Genomic DNA, 27,416 nt, shown 5'->3' on the forward strand with positions numbered 1-27,416 from the left:
AACCGGAACCACTTACGATTTCAACTATTTCTATTTATATTCATGGTAAGTAAATGTATCTTATGTGGCCAGCCTGAAATCTAACATTACCTTTGTTAGTCACCCCTGCTTTGGCTTTTCATAGTTGAGTATAGTTAGAAATCTTTCTTTGTATTATATATGGGATGTAAGGTTGATATATTGTCATCTCTCTCTTCAAAGTGAAGTCCCCATACACACAACTGTGATGCTACTGTGTGTGTATTAGCCAAGTATCCCTCTGTGCATTGACCTACTGTACTACCAGGCTTTTCCCTTCCATTTCACAGACAAGAGGAGACACTGAGTGACATATAGTGGAGAAGTGTGGCTCAGGGGTTAGAGGCGGCAGACCCGGAAGCTGAGATCGGCCCTGGACCAGGGTTCAATTCCCCGCCTCGGCGGGTCTTGGGCTCAAAAATTCCACGGACTCGATAATTCTCGCTCCGGTGCCTTCTCGACTCACGGGTTCACACTCTGCGACTCTGGGCAATAGCTTGCTTAATCTCCACAACGGCCCCTCGTGGCGGGATGCCTGGCTTTCACCTTGCGGATACCCTGCCGGGGTTATCTCACAGGGGAATACCAGGACGGGTTCCCTAAGCAAGCGCCGGGAAACCCTTTGTGGGTAGCTGTGCGCTATATAAGCTCAAATACATTTACATTTACATTTACATATATCCAAGACCCCAAAAAGTGATATACAGTTTTTATGTCTAGGGAGTCATGATTACTGTGCCCTCAAAATAATCACATGGGGCATTACAGTCAGGAAGGCAGGATTCAGGGAGAACTAATTGAAGGCCAGCCGGGCCAGTGCAGAATACTGTCTTTGCCGCCTGCGGCTTATAAGTAGGGCAAGCGAGCCAAGGGCCCAGAAGACCTCTTCTCTTCATGCTCACTAGCTTTCTCACCGGATGTCTAGGTTACTGAACATGTCTGAAGCCTCGGCCATTGCAGCACAGACTGGTGCCCCCTCGCCTGGTAAACCCGTGCCACCAGAAGCAGCTCTGCATTTATGTTCTGTATTGAAACCCAGGATGCAGCCTGGCAAGGATTGCATTTGTGTGCAGTACATCTGTTCTGTGTCTGTGGATTTTACAAATGTGCAGAAATTTGGATGACTTTCTGGCCAAGACGATGCTGCCTCCTCCTACAGTCTATCTTTAGGCAGCATGAGAAAGAGCTACATTATTTAAGTGTGTGTAATTGTATTCATTTGATGTAAATATCCCTTCTATTGAAAAGAGGATCATAACTCAAATTAGTGTATTAACTAGGTATTTCTCTGATAAGAAGATAAAATATGGTCCTTCAATTCTTGGTGTAAAGACCCCTCCATTTGTTTATTCTCTAAGCTCTTCGCCCTGCTGCTATACTGTCCTGTTATTCGCCCCTCCATTTGAGAAGCTGTGATATTTCATGCAACAAGGAGGGATGACCAGGGATGGTTTCATTTTTATATTTCTAGGGCAGGAGGAGCATTAGCCGTACCTGTTCATTCCTCTTATCTACGAGAAGCTATTACCCTGCATCTCACTGATCACGTCACCAAGTCCAACATGGTGGCAACTGGGCACAGGTCATCCAGAGCATGCACTCTCTCTGCCAGAGGAACAAAGGATAGGGTGATCATTAAGTGCACCAGCGTGCAGGGGACTTATCATCAGAGGGGGGACTTCAGTTTCAGTACATCATGGCTTCACAGAAGTGAAGCCAGACCTCTGAATCCGCTCTCTGCCTAGTAAATCTAACTCAGGTTCTTGCAGAGCTTTTGTTTGTATATAGCACTGCCCCACTGCATGTCTGAGATGGTCTGTGTGTGCTGTCCTGCCCCACTGCATGTCTGAGATGGTCTGTGTTAGTTGTCCTACCCCACTCCATATCTGATATGGTCTGTGTTTGTTGCTTGCCCCACTGCATGTCTGAGATGGTCTGTGTTTGTTGTCTTGCCCCTCTCTATATCTGAGATGGTCTGTGTTTGTTGTCCTGCCCCACTCCATGTCCTGAGATGTCTGTGTTTGTTGTCCTGCCCCTCTCCATATCTGAGATGGTCTGTGTTTACTGTCCTGCCCCACTCCATGTCCTGACATGTCTGTGTTTGTTGTCCTGCCCCTCTTCATATCTGAGACGGTCTGTGTTTGTTGTCCTCCCCCTCTTCATATCTAAGATGGTCTGTGTTTGTTGTCCTGCCCCTCTCCATATCTGAGATGGTCTGTGTTTGTTGTCCTGCCCCTCTCCATATCTGAGATGGTCTGTGTTTACTGTCCTGCCCCTCTCCATATCTGAGATGGTCTGTGTTTGTTGTCCTGCCCCACTCCATATCTGAGATGGTCTGTGTTTGTTGTCCTGCCCCTCTCCATATCTGAGATGGTCTGTTTTTACTGTCCTGCCCCACTGCATATCTGAGATGGTCTGTGTTTGTTGTCCTACCCCACTCCATATCTGAGATGGTCTGTGTTTGTTGTCCTGCCCCTCTTCATATCTGAGATGGTCTGTGTTAACTGTCCTGCCCCTCTCCATATCTGAGATGGGTCTGTGTTTGTTGTCCTGCCCCTCTCCATATCTGAGATGGTCTGTGTTTGTTGTCCTGCATCTCGCCATGTCCTGAGATGGTCTGTGTTTGTTGTCCTGCCCCACTCCATATCTGAGATGGTCTGTGTTTGTTGTCCTGCCCCACTGCATGTCTGAGATGGTCTGTGTTTACTGTCCTGCCCCACTCCATATCTGAGATGGTCTGTGTTTGTTGTCCTGCCCCACTCCATGTCCTGAGATGGTCTGTGTTTGTTGTCCTACCTCTCTTCATATCTGAGATGGTCTGTGTTTACTGTCCTGCCCCTCTCCACATCTGAGATGGTCTGCGTTTGTTGTCCTGCCCCACTGCATATCTGAGATGGTCTGTGTTTGTTGTCCTACCCCACTCCATATCTGAGATGGTCTGTGTTTGTTGTCCTGCCCCTCTTCATATCTGAGATGGTCTGTGTTTACTGTCCTGCCCCTCTCCATATCTGAGATGGGTCTGTGTTTGTTGTCCTGCCCCTCTCCATATCTGAGATGGTCTGTGTTTGTTGTCCTGCCCCTCTCCATATCTGAGATGGTCTGTGTTTACTGTCCTGCCCCTCTCCATATCTGAGATGGTCTGTGTTTGTTGTCCTGCCCCTCTCCATATCTGAGATGGTCTGTGTTTGTTGTCCTGCATCTCGCCATGTCCTGAGATGGTCTGTGTTTGTTGTCCTGCCCCACTCCATATCTGAGATGGTCTGTGTTTGTTGTCCTGCCCCTCTCCATATCTGAGATGTTCTGTGTTTGCTGTCCTGCCCCTCTCCATTTCTGAGATGGTCTGTGATTGTTGTCCTGCCCCACTGCATATCTGAGATGGTCTGTGTTTGTTGTCCTGCCCCTCTCCATGTCCTGAGATGGTCTGTGTTTGTTGTCCTGCCCTTCTTCATATCTGAGATGGTCTGTGTTTACTGTCCTGCCCCTCTCCACATCTGAGATGGTCTGCGTTTGTTGTCCTGCCCCTCTCCATATCTGAGATGGTCTGTGTTTGTTCTCCTGCCCCACTCCATTTCTGAGATGGTCTGCTTTTGTTGTCCTGCCCCACTGCATATCTGAGATTGTCTGTGTTTGTTGTCCTACCCCACTCCATATCTGAGATGGTCTGTGTTTGTTGTCCTGCCCCTCTTCATATCTGAGATGGTCTGTGTTTACTGTCCTGCCCCTCTCCATACCTGAGATGGGTCTGTGTTTGTTGTCCTGCCCCTCTCCATATCTGAGATGGTCTGTGTTTGTTGTCCTGCCCCTCTTCATATCTGAGATGGTCTGTGTTTACTGTCCTGCCCCTCTCCATATCTGAGATGGTCTGTGTTTGTCCTGCCCCTCTCCATATCTGAGATGGTCTGTGTTTGTTGTCCTGCCTCTCTCCATGTCCTGAGATGGTCTGTGTTTGTTGTCCTGCCCCACTCCATATCTGAGATGGTCTCTGTTTACTGTCCTGCCCCTCTCCATATCTGTGATGGTCTGTGTTTGTTGTCCTGCCCCTCTCAATATCTGAGATGGTCTGTGTATGTTGTCCTGCCCCTCTCCATATCTGAGATGGTCTGTGTTTACTGTCCTGCCCCTCTCCATATCTGAGATGGTCTGTGTTTGTTGTCTTGCCCCTCTCCATATCTGAGATGGTCTGTGTTTGTTGTCCTGCCCCTCTCCATGTCTGAGATGGTCTGTGTTTACTGTCCTGCCCCTCTCCATATCTGAGATGGTCTGTGTTTGTTGTCCTGCCCCACTCCATTTTTGAGATGGTCCGTGTGTGTTGTCCTGCCCCTCTCCATATCTGAGATGGTCCGTGTTTGTTGTCCTGCCCCTCTTCATATCTGAGATGGTCTGTGTTTATTGTCCTGCTCCTCTTCATATCTGAGATGGTCTGTGTTTGTTGTCCTGCCCCTCTTCATATCTGAGATGGTCTGTGTTTGTTGTCCTGCTCCTCTTCATATCTGAGATGGTCTGTGTTTGTTGTCCTGCCCCTCTCCATGTCCCGAGATGGTCTGTGTTTGTTGTCCTGCCCCTCTCCATGTCCTGAGATGGTCTGTGTTTGTTGTCCTGCCCCTCTTCATATCTGAGATGGTCTGTGTTTGTTGTCCTGCTCCTCTTCATATCTGAGATGGTCTGTGTTTGTTGTCCTCCCCCTTTTCATATCTGAGATGGTCTGTGCTTGTTGACCTGCCCTACTCCATATCTGAGATGGTCTGTGTTTATTGTCCTGCCCCTCTCCATGTCCTGAGATGGTCTGTGTTTGTTGTCCTGCTCCTCTCCATATCTGAGATGGTCTGTGTTTATTGTCCTGCCCCTCTCCATGTCCTGAGATGGTCTGTGTTTGTTGTCCTACCCCTTTTCATATCTGAGATGGTCTGTGTTTGTTGTCCTACCCCTTTTCATATCTGAGATGGTCTGTGTTTGTTGTCCTGCTCCTCTCCATTACTGAGATGGTCGGTGTTTGTTGTCCTGCCCCTCTCCATATCTGAGATGGTCGGTGTTTGTTGTCCTGCCCCCTCCATATCTGAGATGGTCTCTGGTTGTTCTCCTCACTCCCTCCATTACAATAGTCTCTCCATTGTGTGTTCTCTTTTATGCTGTACTCTTGTTGTGCCCTGTGCATTGTTGTGACCGTGCTGGACAGCCAGCATACTTCTTTTTCTCTTTCCCCTTATGCTGAGTGGCACTTTGTTTTCCATCTATGAACAAACGTCTCTGTGTGGGTAATGGTTATCCATGTGCCGTTGCCTCTTGTGCGTGAAGGCTGGTGTTTGTTTGCTTACTTTGTTGTCCCTTCCTTGGGTGCAGTCTAATGGGCTTTGATGCTGTTAAGGCATCTTGTCCTTTGACAACGTTTCCACCTTCTTCCTGACAGCCTCCCCCATGACCACCTCTCCTGCAGATGGCAGCCAGCATCCTCCTGAAGCAGTTCCAGAGCTGCAGCTCCGTAATTGTCCGCCAGCCTTAAACACTCGTCCCACATGATCTTGGCAACCGCACAATGACTTTCCTTCTGCCCACGACACCCCCTCGCTTGGCTAACAAGACACATTTCTACGCCTAAACTGTTTCACAGCTACCTCCATTCCCTGTCTCATTCAGGGACCCCTGCCGCATCATGACCATATGTTCGCATTCACGAATGATGGAAAATCCCTCTTTGGCAAAGGGACTCCACCTGTACGGTTTCCTTAAAATAATTTTAATGCTGTGCAAACTCGGCCAACATTTAATCAGAAGTGGCATGTGGAGGGTGATTTTCAATGGCAAGGAAAAAGGTTGGCAGACAGGCATTTAGAAATGTATCGCCCACATGCATAATGGAGTATTCTGCGCTTCAACAAGCCTTGCCCCGGATGAGGTGCAACAGAAAAAAAAGAGTTAATGCTTTCTCCATGGTTGAGCCAACAATACAAAAGAAGACAGAGAGGGAGAGACAGCCAGAAAAGAAGATCACAACAAAAATAGGAGAGGGAATGAAGAGAGGTGATTCAAAATATGAGTACACGGAGATATTGTATTGTAATTGCATTGGTATTGCGCTTACTACCCCAGACGAGGCGTCAAAGCACTTTTTCGGTGACTAGCACGCTACTCCGGTACCCATAGAGGATTAGTGTTGAATTAGTGTAGTGAAGCATGCAAATACATTTTATGTGGTGGATAGGTTCGTCAGTTATTTGGATTCGGAAGGTTAGCAGAAGGATAGAAGATAATAATAGTATTGAGTATTCATGTAGTGACCCTGACTGAGAGTCTGTCCTACAATATTGATGTTATCACTTTTAATGTTAAGGCAGCATATGTATGAAATTAATGGACACCTGCATTATTTAGTTCAGAAACACACCATTCAATTTAGAGTTCAGAAGCACCACCACCATATCGGGTTTAGAGTAAAGAATGAAATCATGTGTAGAGTTGAGAACTACGTTAGGCTTAGACATGAGAAACAAGACATCAGGCTAAGAGTTGAGAAACACCACATCATTTGTAGAGTTGAGGGACACAGCATCATTTGTAGAGTTGAGGGACACAGCATCATTTTTAGAGTTGAGGGACACAGTATCATTTGTAGAGTTGAGGGACACAGCATCATTTGTAGAGTTGAGGAACACAACATCATTTGTAGAATTGAGGAACACAATATCATTTGTAGAGTTGAGGAACACAGCATCATTTGTAGAGTTGGGGAACACAACATCATTTGTAGAGTTGAGGAACACAACATCATTTGTAGAATTGAGGAACACAATATCATTTGTAGAGTTGAGGAACACAGCATCATTTGTAGAGTTGAGGAGCACAACATCATTTGTAGAGTTGAGGAACACATAATAATTTGTAGAGTTGATGAACACAACATCATTTGTAGAGGTGAGTAACACAACATCATCTCTAGAGTTGAGGAACACAACATCATTTGTAGATTTGGGGAACACAAAATAATTTGTAGAGTTGAGGAACTCAACATCATTTGTAAAGTTGAGGAAAACAATATAATTTGTAGAGTTGAGGAACATAACATCATTTGTAGAGTTGAGGAACACAACATCATTTGTAGAGTTGAGGAACACAACATCATTTGTAGAATTGAGGAACACAATATCATTTGTAGAGTTGAGGAACACAACATCATTTGTAGAGTTGGGGAACACAACATCATTTGTAGAGTTGAGGAACACAACATCATTTGTAGAGTTGAGGAACACAACATCATTTGTAGAGTTGAGGAACACAACATCATTTGTAGAGTTGGGGACACAACATCATTTGTAGAGTTGAGGAAATCAACATCATTTGTAGAGTTGGGGAACACAACATCATTTGTAGAGTTGAGGAACACAACATCATTTGTAGAGTTGAGGAACACAGCATCATTTGTAGAGTTGAGGAACACAACATCATTTGTAGAGTTGGGGAACACAACATCATTTGTAGAGTTAGGGAACACAACATCATTTGTGGAGTTGAGGAACACAACATCAGGTTTACAGTTAAGAAACACAACATCAGGATTAGAGTTGAGAAACAAAACGTCAGGTATAGATTTCAGGAATACCACATCAAGTGTAGGGTTGGGAAACAGAACATCAGGGACAGAGTTGAAAAACATGATATCGGCTTAGATATAAAAAAGAGTTGAGTAACACCACTTCAGGTCAAGAGTTCAAAAACACACCACCAGACATAAAGTTCAGATACTCTACAGAAGTTTTAGAGTCCCAAAACATGCTGCTAAATATGGAGTTAAGTAGCTATGCAACAAATATAGAGTTCAGAAAACAAGACCAGGGTTGCAGTACAGAAACAACACAAGATGTAAAGTTGGGAAACACAACAACGGTTTTGGAGTGCTTAAAGATGACACAATATTTTGATTTCAGAACACCCACATTGGATCTTGAATCAAGAAACACGTGCCATGGTTTATAATTGAGAAACACAATGCCAATTTTTGAGTTAAAAAACACAGCGGCAACTGTAGAGTTCAGAATACAAGGCCCAATTTAGTGTTAAAAAACTGGATGGCATTAGTGAGTCATAAAAGTTGGTGGTTATTACCATGTATAGGTCCAGATTGAAGGGTAAAGATAACTCTAGATTCCCAATTGAATTTTTCTGCCCTAAGTCACAGCATTGTCGGAGGATTTGACAAAAGACAACAAGACCAAAAAGGTCTGTAGAGTGTAAATGTTGTTAATGAGAAACAAAGAGCATGACAGTGAAAAGCCCAGTGGAATACCTGTACAATACCTCTTAGACTACACATTGTAGGCCAGTAGGAGTCATGGCATTGTTCAATGCCATGAATTATGTTACAGCGCCACGATAGTCTGATCGAACTGATGTAGTCTAGGACCCATTAGGCTAACGATGTCCTCTTAGACGATCCTCTGTCTAAAAATGTGTATTTATATCCTGAGTCTTACAGCTTTCTTATGGACTACAATCACTTACTCAACCCTTTAGTTTAGGTGTGTCAAGATTTAATAATCCAATTGATAAATTCATGCCTACCCCAAAAGTTACTCATTTGCAGGCATTGGTCATATTTCCAATTATCTCCCCAGTGGTTACCACGCACCATCTCCTGTGGAAACCCTGTTGCTTCCATCGCAAGATTTAAACTGGTGCATTTTTGTTTCCATAAATGAAACCTGAGTGTTGAAAATCCTGATGTGGTATTTACAAATGTGAATGTATTCATTATTAAGAAATACTTAGGTGCAGAAAAACATTTGTGAATAGAGCCTTCAGTGAGCCGGAATGCCAATGAATGAGTGAATCAGTCAGTAGTAGATCTTCTAGGCTTAGAATGCCACTAAGGGCCACCATGCTATAAGGAGAAGTTAAACATATAAAGCAAATAATGCAGGACGGTGACATTTCAAATTAAAAAACAGTAGCCAAGTGAATCATGAATGATACAATCATGTGTTAGTACAGGGTCAGTAAGTCTCTGAAGAGTGCAAAGCGTGGTGGAGAGTCAATGCTCCGAAAGGAGAGTCAATGCTATTAAAAAATGTTCTTATCTGCCAACCTCACCCCCTACCTTACTAGCTATTTAAGTGGAGAATATATTAGCATACTCCATTTCTTGTTGCAGAGCAGTTACAGAGCAATGTTGTTTTGTAAACCTTAAAACACTTGATTGACAAGCTGTTTTGTGCACCTGCATTGAAATTAGATATATGCATTGTCTCTTCCAGTTCCTAAATTACCTAGCCTACATCACAGAGACAGTGTGTTCATTTGTTTGTGTAGAAAGTCTACCAATTTAGAGAAAGTTAAACATTCACAAATTTGGATTATGGGAATTTCTTGGCGAATCTATGTGCATAATACGTGCACACTAAAAACGTCCTATGTTTGTGCGTATGCACATACCACTGGCATGTACCGCGACCCTCACCCCCTCTTGAGATATGTACGCAAAAGAACTCTTGTGTTTCCAAGTGGCATTAGTGAAGGAATCTAATATAGAAAAAGTGCAGATGTGCCTTAGTGTGAGGCCATCTCCTGCCAGAATTCTCTACTAGGTGGGACATCTCCAGCGTAGACTTTACATTTGCCAGTAAGGCTTGAAAGTTGCAGCTTCCCTGCGTTCTCCTGGGTCACTTTGTGAGTCACATAAACGACAGAAATTGGTTACAAATGTGGGAGTCTATCCATCTGTGCATATTCCAGACTTTAACACCTTAGCTGCTTTGGAACGTCCAGCTCCAGTGCTGAACGTTCCATTGCGCAGGTGCAGCTGGAACGTCCAACGGCCGACGGCAGCACTCCCGAGGTAGTGGTGCCGTCGGCCGTTGGTATAGGCGCAGCACTTAAGAGGATAACGGCCAGGACTGTCAGAATGTGACCCAAATTGTTTGTTTATTGGTCCTTGGATTGTCAGGCATTTTTAGGCTCGCCAGTTATAGATAGTTTAGGTAATAATCTGCAAGCTCCAGATTTTTGCGCCAAGACAGGAGAACATTTTAGTTCATCTTGTTTGTTTGTTGTTTTACTGGTTACTTGAGGGCTTTGCTACTCCCAGTAATATGCACGTTTAAATCCTTTTTAAATGTCATATTCTCACTTGTCGCCAGCCAGTTCGATTTCTACGAAATGACCCTGTTGTGGACCATTTCTTTATCTCTACCTCTGTTCTAGCTGTGACATCTCTCAGTTGTTTCAGTTTCATGGTGTGCCTTTTTCCGAGTACCTGCATAGGGGGATTTACCTTTAATCTGCATTGCAATTGCAGAGTTACACAAACAAAAATATTATTTCACCCAAAAAAAATTTCACACATTTTTTATTTCAAAGCTCCATGAATACATTATTTCGTATAGGAATCTAGTGAAACAAGTCAGCAGTGAAGTACCATCCTTCTAGGGTCAAACATTTTAATACTAATTTAATTCAAGCTGTTTTCTAATATAAATAAATATATATATTTATATATATATATTTTTCCGAGATATATATATATATATGTGTGTGTTTTTACCTCTTTAATTGCCTTATCCTGTTTTCATTTCCTTTTTTCAATTTTAATCAGTGTGCGTTTTCAGTAGGATTTTTTTATCTCCCCTCTTTTCTCGGCTGTTTGCTTGGTTTATATTTTTACATTTGTTCTTGCTCGCACCAAGCAGACGGTATCACGAGACTGGCATCTATGTAAATTGGGCACTTGGATTGTTATTTTCAGCTTTCTCCCGTCTAAAAATACCCGCATCAATCACATCCCCTTTATTCATGCTTTTCACATCTTGAATCGCGGCATCTCTGTAACTGTATGCTAATGCGCCGGTTATCGTTTCATGTCTTTTCATTCGGATCATCCACTGCTCAGATTAGTGTTATTTTCTCGCTCTTGGCAAGAAAATGTATTCCTCGTCACATGCTTCCCAACAGGGGATTCTATTTTCCAGCCTGTTAAAAGTATATTCAGATTCTGCAGCCTTGGATTAAAATGTTTCCATATGTCGGTGCCTTGATAGTCCCCATAGCCGTGTCCTTAACCGGTATTCTCAATTTTGTACGTCATCAGTGGCTTTGGAAATTTGATGTGAAGACTAGGAATTGTTGCCCAAATTGAGACTCAAACATGTCTTTTAATTATTTAGCGATGAGTTTATATAGTGATGTGTGTCAGCCCGAATCTGTTTTGCAGCCGTCCATTTAAATAAATGTGTAGCAGAGTAGGACCCCAACTAAATGCGAGGCTAGGCCAGGTGTGATGAATCCACGGCAGGGGTTTGTGTTTGACGCCAAGGCTACAGTTTTAAATCCTGGTGGGTCTAATTGGATCACATCTTCCCAGTGTTGATAAAATGAGTTTCATTGAGTTGGATAACAATAAAAAATCAATTTGTAGTGGCAAGAAACCCCTTTGATTAATATGCGCTTTCCAAGAAGTATGTTTTGAGTATTCTCCTTCTTCAATAGTCCTCACTAACTGCCACTTGGTCCATAGTTTAGTCAAAGGCAAGGTTCAATCACTCAGTTTTGTAAAACTTTCCTGAAGTGTAGTTTGCCGGGCTCCTCCCCAAAGGTTGAGTTAAGGACATTCCAAAGCCTGCAGCCTGGACATCTAAGAGATATGCCTTCATGATGTTAAGTACGAAGCCTAGGGTGCAAGTTAAAGATTCTCTGCTCTTTGCATGATTATATTTTAATTGATTCATTTCATATCTGATATTCACACCAACTTACTAGTTTAATGAGAAACAAGACCGACATAGGACTCCATTTTAGAGAAACACTGTGGTGCTCCGTGCGTCTCTCTGGCTCTGTTCACTGGCATCTCTAGTATGTTCTCTCGGCATGCGCTAGCCCATCTTTGCAGAGCATGGAGATCGTACATCCGGTGATGCACGACTTGTCAGCAATGGGTATGCAAGTGCCTGAATACCGCTCTGCCAAGCGCACATTGTGTCACATTTATTTACCACACATTCTCATCGTTTTCTTTCTCAATTGTGCTAACAGAGCCATTGATAGCGCGTCCGAAAAGAAGACAAAGCACAAATATTGCAAAGCTGTGAGCCAGCAACAGGCAACCTTGAAGAAGTGTATGTTTTGTGCAGTGTTTTGTGTATCATGAAACAGCAGTAGGTGTTCTCTCTCACAACTTGAATATGGTGGCTCACAGTCATCAGATTTTAAAATGGCACAGCACCAACATTATGAAAATTATGTAGGTTCCTCTTTTATGTGCAAGACAACACCTTTAAAAATGCATGGTTTATATATTTTATATTGATGTGTGTAAAAATTCTATTTAATCTTCCATATCCTACATCTAAATAAATAAAATATCTAAAGTGTGCAATCAGTAAAATAACATAGCAATGTGTGTGTTTCCTGTGGTGAAGTTTAAATTAGCCATTTAATATGCCATCTTTAGAGAACTCCTCATTGCATTCAGAAAAGTTGGGTAATTATTACCCCATATCTTTACTATTCCCAGTTAGCTGCTGGGGGGCAGGGGGAGCTTGTAGCAGCACTAGTATTCCTCACAGGGCGTAAATGGCAACAACACCAATGTGATGGATGGAATGCTTGAATTAATCTCTTCACTCGGCCCGCATTCTAGTCCATCGTTTTATGCCTGTCAAACCACTCTAGACAAAGGCTCACCTTATGCAAATCAGTACTGACCCAGATCTTCATGGAAACAGGTATTGTCCTGAACTGCCAGTTGAGGCCCCCTCTAGAAGACACCACAAGCAACACACAACCGTTTTCACCTACTTCGGTCGTTATCAGTGAGGCATAACTTGAGTCCTATGGCACAGTATGCCCAGTACCCACATCCAGTAGTTGTCACCCTAAGTGTGAAAGGTATGTCTAGATGTGGATTCCACTCAATCTGCATCCTTCTGGAGAAGTGTGGCTCAATGGTTAGAGCGGCAGACCTTGATGCAGAACGCTGGCCAGGGACCAGGGTTCGATTCCCGCCTCGGCGGGGTCGGGCTTAAATTCCTCTGACCGGATATTCTCGCCTCAGTGCCGAATCTAAGCATGGGCCCCACGCTGCAACTCTGGGCAATAGCTTGCTTAGTCTCCACAACGGCCCCCGATGCACAAGGGATGCCTGGTTTCAGCATGGGATGCCCAGGAGTGGACACCCCACAAGGAAAAGCCAGGAGGGGTTCCCTTGTGGTAGGAGTACAAGCGCCGGGATGCTTACGGGTTACTGTTCGCGCTATACAAATACACCACATTTACATTTACATTCTGATGAGGCCCAAACAGACCAAAACCGGTCAGGGTTGCTTGTGTTGCCTTCTGGGGTGCTCTCGCATGGCAGTTTGGGATTGAGCCATGTCCGTACTGATTTATATAAAGTTGGCTTCTGTCTGGAGTTAAAAACAATGGATTGTAATGTGGCCAGAGCAGTTGTCAACTGATGAGATTAACATAAGCATAGCATGCATCACCTTGTTGTTTGTTCTCCTGACCAATGTGACATCACGTTCTGAATGAGATTGACAGAACCGCCTCCAGATGCAGTAGCACACCTATCAAAGAATGATTTTGGGCAGTTGTTTCCTTGTAGTCATAGCAATGAAGGCCTAAATCCACTTCCAGTGTTATTGTAAGCAGCAAGAGAACAAGATGATTGGTAACCAAGGAAAGAAACTGAAGTCACATAATCCAGAAAAATGACCTTAACACTGACACTCTCTCAGCCCAATCTGCAGAATGCTGCGAGGTAATTAAAAACTTTCTTGAACTTACTTTTGTACGCGATATGAAACTGAACATCTTAATTTGCAATGCAAACTACTTATGCTGCAACCCACTGGGACTCATTTGCAAAATAAACATCTCAGTCTAATAAGGTTGTTTGAATGGGCATGCATGCTAAATATCAATTAAACAGTAATCCTTGTTGAGGTCATCAGAATACGCACCCACACTCACTGAAATCCTTCCATCCCTCTCACTCCCAGGACCTGATCCGAAGGGATATCCTGTACTACAAAGGCCGCATCGACATGGACAAATACCAGGTCATCGAGGTGGATGACGGTCGCGATGACGACTTCAACGTCAGCGTGAAAAACGCCTTCAAGCTGCACAACAAGGAGACGGAGGACATACACCTATACTTTGCGAAGAAGCTGGAGGAGAAGCTCCGGTGGCTTCGAGCCTTCCGGGAAGAGAGGAAAATGGTACTGGAAGACGAGAAGATCGGTAAGAAACCATTGTATCTTCCAATACTGAACTGTAAGATTTTTCCCACTTATTCTCAAATGATTCAAAGATGCTTAGGTAAATCAGAATAAAAGTGTATGTGGTTGGCTTGGCCAGTGAGGGACCAGGACGCCTGTGTCCCAGATGAGCGCCGACGCTCGGATCCGGTAAATGGCTGTTAATAGTCATTAAGCATCGCCAAGACTGAGTACAGTGTTTTATTAAAGGTGGAGGATGGTCCATCACTGAACTAAAGGGCTGAGACAGTATGGCCCAGAGTAACACTGATCTAATTAGGTGAGGAGCACAGCCTGTGCTGTGAGGGGAGCAAAATAGCTGCCAACGCCCCACTGAAGAGTGATGGTGGTGGGTGGAGGTTTGAGAGGCTTTTGGTGCACCTCAGTGCCTCCTTCGGGGAGTGGAACTCCCAGAAGGAGGAGCAGCCCCTTTGGACTGAAGATGGTAAGCAAAACAACATGGGTGGCCATGCAAGTGTGCCGATCGGGCCTGTGTGCCTGGAAGGGCGGCGCTGTTCCGAGTGGTGCGGGCTGAGTTGATATTGACCTGTAGGCCCAATTGCCTTGTGAATCGAGAGCTGGGCATTGGAGGAGGAGTCTGGGCTGTTGAGAGGTCAATATTCAGTTGTGGGGGCTTTCAGCCCCCATGGAATGGATCTGGCTGAGCCAGAGCTGGTGTGCTGAACCCTGGCTGAGACAATATGGGAAGTCACAGGATGAGCAAATGACGACATACAGGCATATTACCTGAAGAGGTTCAGGGGCCCGAGAAATGCTCGAGATATAGCCTGTTTTTACAATTGAATCCTGAAACAGTAGAGGAATTAGAATTTCAATGGTGATAATAAAATACAATAAGGTATATAAACGTGGCAGACTTGATAACTGAAGACTCACTATAATAGATGTGTAAGTTCTTCAAGGGTTGAAGTGATTTTGGGGCTCTGTTCTGACTGACAACAGGTGAGTCTTTCTTTAGATGCTTTTTTTTGCTCCTTTTTTGGGCTCACCAAAGAGTTCGAGAATTAATACTGTGATACTTTTACTTGGATCCAGCCTCACAGTTAGGTTGTTAAAAATTGCAGGAGGAGGAACTGGTCATGGCCTTAAATAAACCCAAGACAGCGAAAAGTGTGTCATTAAGGGACACCTTCATGAGTCCGAAACAGGACATAGCTCTGTCTCGTGGTGCTTTTGCTGAGGGTCCTGCTGGGTTTCCTAAAGGTATGAATAGAGGAAAAGGAGGTTTTCATCTAGAGGACACCTGAATAGGTTAGAATGCATGATGAACGCTTTTTTTAAAATTTAGAATAACCCTGCTCCCAAGTAGGCGCTACGACTAGCAAGGTAAGTATAGAATTTGCTTGATCAGACCCAGGTGACTGCCTGGATGCTACCCCTCTAATTTAGCATTAATAACCCACACAATGCTGTACTTATTAAATGAAGGGGGTCACTACTTTAGTATTGTTAGCTTTATTGCTAAGTTTTTATTTCCGTTACATACCGCAGACAGTCAAGAGCCAATGTTTCCCCTATTTCTGAGTATTTGATGGCCAACACGATTGAAGACAGGACACGTTTCAATGGAACCAAAGCTGCCACTGGTATTCAGCTGCAGGATGTGGGCCCAATACCATTCATATGCCATTGCTCAATATTTTGACACTTGAAACACAAGGCCTAAACTCCCAGTTGAAAAGGAAGACACTATTGAAATATCTACAAATCATGGATATTGCACTAGCATTTTTACAAGAAGCCCATTTACTCTTAGATGATGTCCACATGCTCTACTTGCCTTTCTTCCCCTTGCAGTATCCACTCTCTGGCACCCCCCAAAAACAGGGTCTGATTATACTGTTTTGGAAAAGTTTGAGATTTCAAGATAAATCTGAATATATAGATAAGCAGGGTTGGCTTATTCTAAAGGAACACATGGAGGGCAAATGTATAACCTTGCTTTGTATATATGGTCCCTTAGAGACTAAACCGCTGTTTTTCAAAGATATATTCTTGACTGCGACTGAGATAATTGGGGGGGGGGCACTGATTTTATGGGGTATATTAGGTCAACAGTAAACCATACTTTGCCACTCTAAGAAGAGACTTGGCATGTCTAGTGGACCAACTATAATAGTAGATGGGTTTACAGACTCAGACCTGATCATTATTTGGAAAACCCACCAACCCTATGAGTGGGGCTATACATTACTTTCCAGTGGCCATAGAACATCCTCAGGATTGATATGTTTTACACCCACAGAAAGGGTTTTTCTATGTTCCCCATGAGTCAGAAAGGAACATATTGCTGTCTGATCATGCTCCTGTTTTAATCCAATGTGATCTAATGATGATGAAATCTCATATAGAAGATGATAGTACATGAACGGCATCGCATTCATAGACCTTTCGGTGAGAGATGGTATTTGAGAAGCATTAGGTAATTCATGTGCTATTCCTGTCCCTTCGAGTTAGATGGGATGCAGCTAAGGCTGTAATGATGGGGAGCTGAAGTTGCAAACCACAAAGTTTTTGAAGGGATGCAGCTTGTAGGATAGCACGAGAAAAGGACATATGCTGATTGAGAGCTCAACATGAATGTACACGCTCCTCTAATTTTTACAAGGAAGTGCAGAAACTAAGAGGGGATATAGAACAAATGCACAAATGCTTTTAGGTGAAATGGCAAGACATATGTTACAAACCAAAGAATGTTATTATGAAAAAGAGGATAAAGCAGATATGCTTCGTGCACACAAAATTAAAATAAACCATCTTCTGTGGAGAAAGTGTTACAGATTTGGCACAAAAAGAGTATCTGAAAGACATGAAAGTCAGGAATATTCCCTCCGCCCTGTTGGAATTGTCAGAAGAACCCATTGCTCTCCCATGAAATATTAGATGCTAATAACGTCTTACCGAGTAATACGGTAACCAGGTCCTGGATGGCAATACTGCCTCCTTTTATAAAGTTTAACCCCTTGGCTGCAGGGCACATTTTCCTGCTGTGCTGGGGGGCGCGCACAGCGCCCCCGTGCTCATGACGAGCTCACCTCATCATGAGCCACGGTTCTCGTGTGCTCGTGACGAGCTGAGCTCGTCATGGCCACGCCCGTTTAAGGGAACGCTCAGCACATCAGGGGAATGAGCCCCGCATGTGAGCGTTCCATGGCTCATGACGAGCTCAGCTCGTCATGAGCACACGTGAACAGTGGCTCATGATGAGCTCAGCTCGTCATGAGCATAGGAGGGGTTAAGGAGAAACTAGTGATACTCTTGCCTTGTACTTTCAATTCCTTCTTTTTTATCAACAGGAGAGGTAAGAAAACTATGATGGATTCAGAAACAGTCCTGATCGCCAAGCCAAAGAAAGACCTCGAGTTATATTCCAAAATGACAATATAAAATGTTTTAAAGAGAAAAAACCCTCAACAGCCTTGTAGAATTTTTGAGTACCCATAGAAAACTAGTATGCCCTACTGGGAAGTGATAAAATAGCTAGATGTTACAGCAAACTCTATGAAATTACATGGCAACCTTTCTGTAGGTGCCCCTAGTTTCCCCACAGAAGCCCTATATACCCCTACTTTTGGGGTATACTTCTATCTGTGAGTTTATTTGGATCATGCAACCCTCTATATGAAACTTACTGGCGGACAGACACATCTATACAGCTGCCTGGATGTTATTCTTTCATAAATAAATGTTTGGCTAGATTGATGATGCTAAGGATATATATCATCCAATGATGTTGAAGTTTCAATTAAGGACTATGAGCAGAAAATAATGGTGGTATTTTACCTCCTAGCCTCGCTATATTTTTTAATATATACATATATTAAAAAATATAGCGAGGCTAGGAGGTAAAATACCACCATTATTTTCTGCTCATAGTCCTTAATTGAAACTAATTGAAACTTCAACATCATTGGTAGGTCCTAACTGGTTTATGCATTCAGTGGCAGCTGCAGTGTTGCACATCTAGTCATTCCTGTGCTCCTATTTGCAGACATGGAAGGAAGCACGAGAACCGATAGCAAGCCATTCGCACCATGTCATGCAAAGCGTGTCAGCGAGATGCAGGGAGAGTCATTCACCAGTTGGTAGCGGGTTACGCTCATAAAACAACCAAGTGGGATGCAGAAAGAGATTCGTATATGTATTTGTAGCTTAATGCAGGGTACAAGTTGGGCAACATCTGTTACTCGAGCACAGGCTTTAAGCCCTATTGCTTATTGGACACAGGGAGGAACTAATGCACCCATCTGACTGAATACAGAGAACAGGTCAATTGGCCGGACACAGACTGAGCTATATGACAACTGTTTGTGGTTTACGTAGAGTAAGTCATGTGCTGTTTACTAATGGAGAGCAGGAGCAAGGCATGTATTTTCTATTAGCCACAAATAGGACATGTTCCCGGAAGCAGTTGGTAGCTGGACTCAGGCAGCTAGGTGATTGGTGGCTGTTAGCGCAGCACAGGGAGCAATTCATGCACTCTATAACCTGAACTTTGAGGGTGATTCATACAGTTCCAGCACAGTTGGTCACCGAGCAGCTTAGGCACATAGACACAGATAGAAAGCTACATACTCTTTGGTCACTCAGCAGGTCATACGCCTTTAGTTGGGCACCGACAGCGATTCAAGCACTCGCCATTTGATGATACCAGCTCAGAGCCATGCATGCAGAATCTATCAGTGGAACTCAGTTCTAGCTGAAGATGTGCTGGATGGAGGTTGGAAAATATGGACAGTAGAATTGGATGTAAATAAAAATACAAGCATACATGGGACAACCTGCACATAATATAAAATTAGGTATGACCACCCTTTAATAATTACAATAGGGAGGCACCTCTGTATATCTGGTGACATTTCCAAACCAAATGAGCTTTGCTGCAATGATTTATGATGTCACTAGAAGCCCCTTGAGGACTCCTTCTCTCTTTAGTCAAAGTAGGTCATTCATTATTCATATTTTTGCACTGGATAAAGCTAACCTTTTCTTCAAGAAATGCCTGATTCAGTGTGCACTGATATATACCTGCAGTGCTGTGCTGGTGCTGTGCAAGCCCAGTTTATAGGCATTACTATGTCATTCGGATGTCAGATGACACTGAAAAGCAATGTAATCTTTGTGTGACTAGACCAGATGAACTACTGACGATGTATGTACGCCTGTCAGTTGTTACAATTAATAACTCCGGCAAATATCTGTTGACTGTCATAAATTTCCTTATCCCTCCTCTATTCAATGCCTTGAATCCCTGATTTCAATGAACCGTTTTATTGCATTTCAATCATAGGTACAGTTCATAAACCTAAACACTCTAGGCCTAGGCGGAGTTCGCAGGGTTAAACTCTGCAGAACTCCGCGAAGTGACCAAAAAACCCCACCACGCTGCGCGGAGTTCCGCAAGTGGCAGAGTGCGTTAGGTCACGCCATTTGCCCTTATTTTTAGCACCGGGTGTTTATCCTGTGCTGGAAAGTCAGCACAAACAGCACCATGTGCAGCGCAAGAGAGCACTGCTTCTTTCTGCTGCTCATGTAGATTTTCTACTCGAACGGAAACTTCCTCAGCGTGAACGGAAGGTTTCTCAACGCGAGCGGTAGAGGCCATCCGTGACTGTCCGCATTGAGAATTCTCACCGGAAGGTGGTCTGGAGTAAGACTTTCTTCACTCGCTCTTGCCAACTTAACGTTTGCGAGCGTGAGAGGAAAAAACTCGGCTCCGTAGAGTGGAGTGTTTTGGGACCCTGAAAACTCCGCGACCGAAGGGAATTTAATGCCCAGGCCTAAAACACTCCTAAATTCATCTGAAGTATATTAGAGATATGAGTATGAATATACAAGTGTGCCTTCTCTGTGTTTGTCATACCATTATTGGGCGTTCTGTGCTTTGGCAAACCGATGCTTCTCTGTACTTTTTAAGATGATGGCTCCAGCTCTTACAATCTCCCGCTGCTCCGCACTCACAATGTTCCGAGGCCATAAGTGTGACGTTAATTAATCACGCCTGGTATTCAGTAATTAACGCTGAGCACCACCTCTTTAAAAGTGAGCTAGTGTCTGTTAGCGTTTCTGTTTTAAGTGGTAAAACCGTAAAATGAACTATGGATATCCCATGGCAAAGCACACTGCTGCAATTCATCAAAGAAAGGGGTGGTATTTCAAATATGTTTCTCTGTTTCCAGTCACTCCTAGGAAGTGAGGTGTAGAAATATTGAAGATCAGGTTGCACACAGACCCTAAACAACACCTTTAATTTATAAGAGTAGTTGATCATGTGCTAGTTTTTTTTTATTTGTTTCATCTAACTGTTGAAATATGATATGCATAACTTTAGTAGTAACTATATATCTGTGTCCATTAAAGAACATTTGGGTGACTAATGATACACGTAACAAAAAGATTCTTATTGTTAGTTCTTCTGTGGTAACTGAATTGTAGTTTACCAGAAAAACGGCTTAATTTTGAGATTATCTATCTATATGCCACCAACATTAAAGAACCAACAATGTTGCACCTAGAAATTAACCTGTACTTGTTAAGAACACTACAATAAGGATTTGGCATCCATAAGAAATAATTTTACATTATGTTATTGACATTGACAGTCATGGTGAGGATATTAGCTGTATGCACATTATTTGACATTTCAGGTACACCTTTTTTGAAAAATGGGTGCATTTTGATCCTATTGTGCAATAACGTGAGCTAAAACGAAACTAGAAATATCTGCACAATAACACTTTTTATACTTTTAGAAGCATAAAAAGACACATAGATAAGCAAAGAATGGGACCTTTCAGCATTATCATGCACTATGGAGCTTTTCATTTGATAATGAGTATTTATGAGCAGCGCCCAAGAGCTCAGTATATAATGCTGTTTTGTATTGTAAATATATTATTGGTATATTTTCCATAACACTATTGTTAATACAGCTGCAGGAAGTGGACTACAGACAAAAAGGAACTGGTCAAGAATGGAAGCGCTTAACACTTAAAAAAATGACTTTGTAAATGCCTTCACCTCCTTTTAAGAGGGACGGATACAAATCACAAACTATATTTAAAAGAAGGCTCGGCTTGGCATTTAGAAGTAGGCGTGGTCATAATTAAATTATGGCAAGTGGTGTACAGTGTTTTTAATTTATTTCGATATCTAGATTGGCTTAATTTGACAATTTGTTGTTAATATGTGACAAAAAAATATATATATATACACACAATCATCAATTATGTTTAATTGTTTCACAAACGAGCTGAATATTCTGAACTAAAGCTGTATTATTTTCCAGTCTGAAGATTGGTTGTATCAGAGAAGCGATATTGTATCTAAATGCCTATTTCTTATCGTTTGTGCATATAACATCCTTGAAACAATAAAGTGTTCACATTTAATATATTCCATATTTTGGAACACATCAATATAGAGTATTTAAGAGGATGAAAAGTATAACCACCATAAAAAAAAAAGCTTTCTTGTCTTTGTAGTTAACCCTCTCCCCACAGTCTAGAGGTCTGTGCTCTACCTATAACATGTGTAGCTATGAGCCAGCTTTATTTCTGCATCGAGTAATCCCTCAGGTTCGATTGATGTTAAATTTAGCTTCTAGCACGGGTATGTTATACACCTAGAAGTATTATATATCTGTCAAGATGGAAGGGGCTACTACCTTGTATGTATAACAATATGCTGTACACCATAGAAGAAATCAGAATATTTATATTTTAATTGTAAGCCCCACATCACAATTAAGAATTCATCTGATGCCAACATTGAATTTTACATCAGATAAAGGCGCTTACTGAAATATGGTAATGGGCTGTAGTATTGTGTTGTCAATTAAATTACAGATTTGTTTAATAAATGCATAATCTCAACTGGAGCGTTTGTCTGCTTTGATTGATTTCTTTTACGTATGGAACGCTAGGCGTTTATGGAGATTCATCACAGCGCACAGTTTCACAGAATAATATTGTAAAGATGTATTGCGACTGGATAATGATATTTTGCAGTAAAAAAAAAAAACTACAGAAAATAGAGGCCAGGGTTACGTGTAATTTCATTGGTCAGCTCCGCCCCCTTATGTGCTATGGAGGATAAGGTATGAAATAATTCACAGAAGAAGAGTAGGCAAAGAAAACGTCAATTGTTCCATCAAAAATGTATAACTGTCGTTATTCTACAGATCAAACTGTTGTCAAAATCTATCCCCAAAAATATAGCTAGTGTTGTCTTTGATGTAGAAAAGTGCCAAAAATTCAATGGAATAATTCTTTGATTATTATGTTGAACTTATTCCAAAATACTTTATTACATGTACAAAGGCAGTAAAGTTATTATCCTTCGAGAATAGACACATTCCAACTTCAGAGACAGAGATAAGGAGCCATTGTGGGGTTGCAAGCCAATTGCACCCCTTTTACAAGCACACTGATGATCCCACAAGAAGCATATGTGACCTCAGCATACAGTATCCTTTACTGGATGTACACATCGACTAACAAGCTTATATTTAGATAAATAATTGAAAGTGCAGATGCTTGCTGTGCAGTCATCAAGAAGATACAAATACATAATGGTATCCCTGCAGCAAAGGAATTAATTTGGAAATGATGACTTACTCAAGTCGCCCGATTTCGAGAGCTGCCCATGTTAACATGGCTGCAACAGTGCCTGTTTCTATGGCAACCAAGACCAAACTTAAATAGTGTTTCTATGTGTCATGTAATTGACCTATAGTTCAACCTAGCTGGCAATTGTACATTTTCTGACATCTCCCACGTTATGGTTCTGAGAGATATTCCTAGAATCTTTATTACATCGATTGGGTGTAATATTTTCAGCAGACTCGATTTAGGCAGAGAGCGCGTGTTCGAGGCCGGAACCTTTATTGAATATCTCAATGCTTTCTGGGATTTGTAGTCCTGGCTCACCTCAGCCTAAGCAGTTGGTTTGTATTGACCACAACCATTGGAATGAGGATGGACTATGGAAACTCACTATATTAAGGAGTGCCTCGATGGTCCTACTGTCTGATCAATTGATCACTATAAACTCTGCAGCTCACTTTAATAACTGGAGCTCAGAAGTTTGCCCTTGCAGCATCCTTTTAGCATGGGTTTCACTGGGCCCAGCCTTGGTGGCTCTCCTCTTGAACACACAGAGAGCATTGAAGACAACTCTCTATGGGGGAATGCACCTAATGTCTAAAATTCAAGTTGTCCTAGAGTGGCCAGTGTCAACTGGGTAATGTTTGTCAGTCTCTGCCCCTTCCCTACAGAATGCTCTTCTCTCACAAAGATATGTCCAGTCTCTTACAGAAAGCTGTTCCTGTGACGTCCGGTGTGGTACGTTGACCGTTGTTGTCGTCGTCATCCAGTTTTCAGCATTGTAAGTGCCATGAACCAGAGTTTACGAGCATCTGACACAAGATGAACTAAGCATAATAGATTGATAAACTGGACTGGAATGTGTTTCTGATGGCATAGAATCATCTGGCAGCCACCTGAAATGACCTGCCTGCTTGTCCTCTGATGAAAGTTCACCGCCCTGGATGTCTGTCACTACATTGCCTTCCACATTGATTCTACTCCTGACCTGTGTGTCTTATTCCCCCTGCTGGAGCTGTAGATGTGGTGTTCATAAGTGTTGCCTTAGTGTCATGAGCAGGAGTTTTGTCCAATGCATGTATGGCCATGGGATTAGGCAGTCTTTCGTGTCTGTCTACCTTCTCCTGTTGATCAAATAGTCAATATTTGACTGATTGCCACGGTGTGAGTTCATCCTAGTATCAGGCGGCAGTGGAGATGGTCAGCTGATCTAGGGTCATGAGTTGCAGCGGCTTCTCATGCTTCGGGAACATTATGGGATCATGAGCTGAATGGAACCTCACGCCATATTGGACGCCCAGGCAGACATGAGATGAACTTGTAGAGTCATCATAGGCATCCTAATCTCATTAACTAATGGGATTATCCACTGACTAGAAAATCATCCGGAAATGTCAACAAACCAGCTGAGGATATTTTTATGTTTAGGCGGTAGAACCTAGAGACATGAGGGTACCTTTCTGTTGCGGAATGAAGAAAGGCGAGTAGTAGATGAATAAATAGATATTTATTTTAAGAATAAATATAGCTAAAAGGCCCACAGGCAAGATTTGGTTAACCGGTCTGGACAGGTGATGGAAGGCAAGTAGAATGACATCACATAAAATCCAACGAGGGTTCCATAGTGACACATTGTGACGTAAGACAAAAAGTTAACAAAAAGGGAAGAAAGGATCTACATGAAAAAAGAAATACTTCTGGATAATATAGAATCAATAAATGGCATACGTCTAACCACATTGAGATGTACAACACTTTCATACCTACCCGCTGGCGTAACGCGCAGGCGCACAATTCCATATTGAAGTTGTGGTAAACATCTCGAAGCATCTTGATGTGCACTCGTACAGTATATCAGCAGGCAAATGCACCAGCCACAGACACACATGTACACATACACCATGAAGGAGGAAAGGTTCTACGCTACCTCAGCAAAATACCCACCCCCCTTCTTCGACTTTCAAAGTTTAATGTAATGAGTACCGAGGATGTTGGGTAATAGTAGTTGTATTTCTTGCATATGAAATCCATCTCTATTACTATGTATCTGATCACTCCAGTTTTTTATGCCTTTCTTGGTGCAATGCTACAACACAGCCTTAAGTTTACAACACTAATACATTACCTGAACTTCCAGGTAAAATACCATTTATTGTACAGCTTTCCGATTTGTTTTTGAGTGACAAGCCCGGTGTGCAAACACTTGAAGCATAATGTACCCAGTAGGGTTGTATCTTGACAATTGCTTAACTGCTTTCTGTAAAATAGTATGTGGGTCTCCAAAAGCCAGAGCATTGCACTGTTTTTAGTATCTGACGAGTTTGGAAGTGCAGAATGGACACCTACAGCTTTTGAAAATTCTTTGTACACAGACTCATTGAGAAAGTTCTGTAATCTATGAAAGTACATATCTTATTTGATTGAATTATCAGAGAATAAGGATACCGCTCATCAAAGGAGAAATGTAAGATTATTTGAATACCATGCCATTATCAGACATCAAGAGTTCTTTTGAAATTCTAGACGCACAGGCACCGGATCTAATGTACATATCAAGAGTGGGAAAGCAATTCTGAAGTGATGGAGAAAGACATTAAAGTGTTGGTTCAAACTATTCAGTTTTTGGTACTTTCATTGATTCAATAAGTATTATTGATATCAAATCAATAACTGTATTAACAGAATGTAAACTATTCATACATGCAGGGTTATAGACCGGCATATCTTGCTCTCTGGCGGTTGTAATGTCAGGTACTAAGAGTGATGAAGCAGAGGACTTGCAAGTCTAAAGCACAGGAAAGAAAAAAGAGAAGCTATCAGTCAATCAATCAGTGATCTTATAAAGCGTGACTTATCACCATGAGAGTCTCTAGGCGCCGAGGGGGCTCAGCGGTTCAGTCAAAGCCAAGATTTTGTTGTGTTTAGTGGTTATTCATTTGAAATTGTATTTCAATGTAATTAATGTTTTTTGCTACTTTTGCACTGGCCTTTAATCCAGGGGTGATGTATCCAATGTATTGAGTTTAATGTCATGTGAGTCATGCATCTTGGTATTAATAACAGATTGAGAGTGTGCCTCTGAAGTGGCATGTGAGTGCACTGGCACTTCCAGACCACAGAAGGGCTCAGAAGTGCCTGTGACGTTTCTTCTGTAATGCAGATTCCACAGACACACAGTTTGTCCTTCCACCGTGAAAGTGGGGCGTCCCAATGGGAAAACGCCTGCCCGTATTATAGGTGAAGGTGCACAGGTATAAAGGCCCCAGAGTGGCATTCTAACTAGCAGCATCCCGTCTAGGAGGTGGAACAATGGTAGTGCACCCCACCAGGGTTGGGTGGGGGTCCAAGCAGGGGCATAGACCGCACCCCGTTTTGGGCAGAGTCCATAGTCCTCCCTCAACAAAGGCAGTCTGGAGGATGTTCGTCCAAAAACACCACCATTGCAGCAGGAGCTGCACCATCATGGTGTCTACAAAAATACTATATAACCTGGCCTTGGGTGTGGAGCCAGAAGACCCCATTGAGGATGGGTCGGTGAAGTGTGTGCCTGCACCCCGTCTCGCGGGGGCCTTCGTGACTGCATCAGAGCAGCAATCTGAACCTCTTCTGTGTGTCTCCCTTACGCTTCCCTGTTCCTCCAGCACCCACCTTCACTCCAAGTTGCATTGCATGCGCTCCACGAAGTACATTTGTATTGCAAATCAGGTGCACAGGTCTGCATCGGGCACTGGTGCAATGTTACGGGTACTGGGTTGGTGGCAGCTGGTAATCTTTACCTTGAAGGATTTGGTGGAGGCCTTTACTTGGTAAGAAAAATCTAACTCTTGACTTTAAATTAGAAGTTTGCTGCCATGTAAGATATATCTTCACTATATCCAATAATCAGTGTGTCCATGTGAAATGACACCGAGGGAGGCTGAGTAAAGATGTGAGCACACAGGTCTGTTTGTACATTCTGACTCGTATACTCAGTAGCCAGAAGAGGTGGGATCATCTCTGGAGTCCTCCTTACAGCAGGGCCCTGGGACTCATTATTTGACCTCAAACAACAACCCATTTGTTTCCTTTTTCCTTTCCACAGGCTTCGAAATCTCCGAGTATCAGAAGAAGCAGGCGGCGATGACAGTCAGAAAAGTCAGCAAGCAAAAAGGTACAGAAAATCAGTATCCAAGACATACAACCAAATCACACCAGTTGATGGGAAAAGTGTGGTCTCATTTGTAGGTTCCTTGAAAATCACATGACCACTAAATTACCACCAAATTCATTTCCAAACTCAAGCTTACGGCATCTGTTTGATATTACGCGCTTTGGGGTCTTAAGAGTAGATTTACTGACAGTTGATTTCATTGACTCCTGCGAAGTCTATATGCTCAGAATCCTTCATATAAATAGACCAGCATGTTTCAAAATGTCCAACCAAGTCCTTACCACCCACTCCTAATTAACTGGGTAGTGCGAGGGACTCAATAGAATGGCTTTATTGTTCGTACCAGATTTTCTTTGCTTAAACGCTTCCAGAAAGTAT

General features: G+C 42.8%; 1 protein-coding gene across 3 annotated transcripts in view; it reads left to right on the top strand.

The window, feature by feature from the left end:
* The window catches only part of ARHGEF9 (Cdc42 guanine nucleotide exchange factor 9), a 1,106,557-nt gene that overhangs the window by 1,054,741 nt on the left and 24,400 nt on the right, over positions 1-27,416 (top strand). For all 3 annotated transcript variants that reach the window (XM_086918380.1, XM_086918381.1, XM_086918382.1), the window contains 2 exons: positions 14,001-14,244; positions 26,970-27,038. In XM_086918380.1, the coding sequence (XP_086774506.1) occupies positions 14,001-14,244; positions 26,970-27,038 (313 nt within the window). The remainder of the gene's footprint in view (positions 1-14,000; positions 14,245-26,969; positions 27,039-27,416) is intronic.

This window comes from Lissotriton vulgaris, chromosome 4_1 (genome assembly GCF_964263255.1).
Source record: "Lissotriton vulgaris chromosome 4_1, aLisVul1.2, whole genome shotgun sequence".
Classification (NCBI taxonomy): Eukaryota; Metazoa; Chordata; class Amphibia; order Caudata; family Salamandridae; genus Lissotriton; species Lissotriton vulgaris.